The 2,972-nt window shown below is 31.8% G+C and overlaps 1 protein-coding gene across 1 annotated transcript; it reads left to right on the top strand.

The window, feature by feature from the left end:
- Positions 1–440: 440 nt before the first annotated feature.
- LOC111777838 (uncharacterized) lies at positions 441–964 on the top strand. Its single transcript, XM_087116668.1, has one exon. It carries the CDS (start codon positions 459–461, stop codon positions 915–917), a length of 459 nt encoding a protein of 152 aa, XP_086972794.1. The 5' UTR covers positions 441–458; the 3' UTR covers positions 918–964.
- Positions 965–2,972: the final 2,008 nt, after the last annotated feature.

The raw sequence follows: 2,972 nt of genomic DNA, 5'->3' as shown, positions 1-2,972 counted from the left end.
CAAAACTTTATTAAAGATATAGATTTCTGTAAGGAAACTTCTATAATCGGTATATTTTAGACATTATTTTTAAGTATTTTATTTCTTTATAAAAATTATGAGTGGTGCGTTTGACATGAGTTTTTTTTTTTTTTTTTTCATTAAAGTTATTCTACTTTATTTTTTATTATTATTATTATTAAGTTATAACTGTTTTGAAATCACTATTTCAAATCTTATCCTCTAGTTAGAGAAAAAGAATCTTCTATTCTTTTTTTCATATGAAACACGTTCTTAGTTTAATGTGTAAAGTAATATTTTAAAATATTTTAACAATAATATTTTTCCTTCATTCAATGTTTAGAGGAATAAGACTGTAAAGGCAAACCAAGTTTGATTAGTATAAAAGACTAAATATGGGGTTGAGGTTTGTTCATCTTCAAACTTTCCTTACAAACAAATATAGCATTGGTATAACAATGTTCATCCCCAAACTTCAAGCTTCCATGGCTAAGTATGAAGCAAGTGAGATGATCAAAAAGTGTACTAGAAATGGTGATAATGTTCAACTAAAAGCTTTTAGTGGCATTGCTCGAGCTTCAACTCAAGTCAACAATCAAGGCATGGTACCGGAAATCTTTAGAGATAATAAGAATGTCGGGCCCAAGCTTAGTTCAAATACTCAACTAAAGGCATCTAATATGCAATTTAGTCGAGAGCAGATGAAGGAGATTTTTAAATATCATGATAGCGACAAGGATGGTTTTCTCAACGTAAGGGAGCTAACAAAAGCTTTTGCTTTTCTAGGCTCAATTATTCCATTTGAGAAAGCTTCCTATGGCATGACATATGCTGATGCAGATAAAGATGGCCTTATCAGCGAGGCTGAACTTGACAAACTCATTGATTATGCCCAGAAATTTATGAAGAAGAAATGAGCTTCTAGACTACATACCCTTGTATTTCATGCATGAAAGGTAGTTGTGTATATGATACAAAACTATATATATATATATTCCTTTTATTTTAATAATTTTCATGAGAAAATTGTTTGGAATTTTGTTTCGTGTAACAAAAATATATTACTTGTTCTTCGACTAATTCTACTAATGGACTCAATCACTCTTATATTAAGACATTCAGTCTCTTAAGTTTCTCAAGGTTGAGGGTTATACTACATCTTTAGTTTGTCCATAACACTGATGCCTTTCCTTCCAAGTATCTTTTAATATATTTTGTAAGTAAATAGAGATAAATGGAGTTTATTTTGGTAAATTAGAAAGAAACATGTGGGACTTAATTGAATATAACGTAAGCTATAAAATGAGAAAATCAATAGAAAAGTAGTCTTAATTATTTCAGCAATTGAATCTTTGCTTTAATAATAATGAATGCAACCACCAATATTATATTTTGTAAGTAAAAAACTCTTAAGGTAATAATTGAATCTCTCGAGTAATCCTAATGCACTTCATCTCTTGGATTTGGGTAATTGTCTTAAAGGGATGTAATGCCTTTCTAAGCCCAAAAATAGCTTAAAAAGAATGGATTTACAATTTTGGACCATTTTTTGTGATCTATGTTCCACATAGTAAGGGATGTTATCTCTTTTTTGAGCTTTTATGTTTGCATGATATAGTATGGTTAGCTTCAAGTTCTTGATTGTGTGTTCTCATGATAAAGTGAAGTTATCTACACAGAGTTGGAACTAAGGCGCTAGAGTTAGGTTGGCTAGACGATAAGCTAGTTTAGGACGTCTCTCGTAGATTGAGCACCTTAAGGTCGTAAGCAACAATCAGAGGGTGTAGGCCCTAATGATTCCCGACTATGAAAGACTCAATGAGCCCAAACAAATTACCCTAGAGTAGAAGGTTCACATTATGCCATTAAGTTGCCCTAGGAACCAAGTAGACCTACTTAATACCTAGAGATGACCAAGTTGAATATTAGAATTTATATTTTGTGCTTTAGGTGATAGGTAATAATTTAAAGTCCGTGATTTAGTCATGCTTAAATGTCGTGGCGGTCTACTAGGTCTTTAGAGTGGCTAGGGGGCTTAAACACTGACCTTTTACTCCAAGATACTCTTTTCTGAGTCCATGAGCCTACCTTAGTCTAGGAGCACTAGGGTCTAGACCCACTGATCGGTGCTTTGTCTACTGAAGATGTCTTGACCTAGGTCATTGTCTAGCCAACCTTGCTCAATCATTCTAGTACTATCTTATTATTGTTATTTATGCTCTATAGGGGGAATATGCAATCAATCACATGAAGCTAACATACAATTTTTCATGTAAACATACATGCTCAATAGGGAGCTAACGTCTATCAACCACTCGAAGCACAGATCACAAGATTCTCATCCTTCTTTCTAGTATAGTATAAGACTTGAAAGCAGCATGCAATTCATAATCACAACTTAAGGGCAATCCTATAATTACAACACAGCCATGTTATTCTCGTGTCCATATGCTCATTTTATGCTTTAAATATGTAGATTCTATCCACCTAAGCTTGGATTAATTGACATACATACTTATCCAGGCAATCCCTACAAATATTGTTCTAGGAAAATCTTAATGGTTATTTACATAGTTGGTCTGTGTCTTCCCGAGCTAGATTTGCTAATAAAAAGGTGCCCATAATTTCTAATCAATAAAATTTGGCAAGTTAAGATGTGTTCTTTGTGTTAAGTGAATTTGCTTAAAATGATTTTATTTTAAAATATATATCCACTCAATTTTATCTACCAACGTTTCTCTAAATGAGCTAAATAAATTGTCGTTGGGTATCCATGTTTTTCTGGTTATTAAACTTTATTAAAGATATAACAAATCTACCATTCACCAACTTCTATAATTCATTCGTCTTAGGCATCATTTTTAGTTAAAAACCATGAGTATGATTTTTTTGCATTAAAATTAAGAGAATAAAGTGTAAAAAAGAACAAAAATATTCTTTTGACTAAACATTTAATCTTATATTTTGAATAT

This window comes from Cucurbita pepo, chromosome 1 (genome assembly GCF_057944985.1).
Source record: "Cucurbita pepo subsp. pepo isolate OVF chromosome 1, ASM5794498v1, whole genome shotgun sequence".
Taxonomy (NCBI): domain Eukaryota; kingdom Viridiplantae; phylum Streptophyta; class Magnoliopsida; order Cucurbitales; family Cucurbitaceae; genus Cucurbita; species Cucurbita pepo.
Note: the sequence above shows the minus strand (reverse complement) of the source record. Positions and strands in the feature narration are given on the sequence as shown.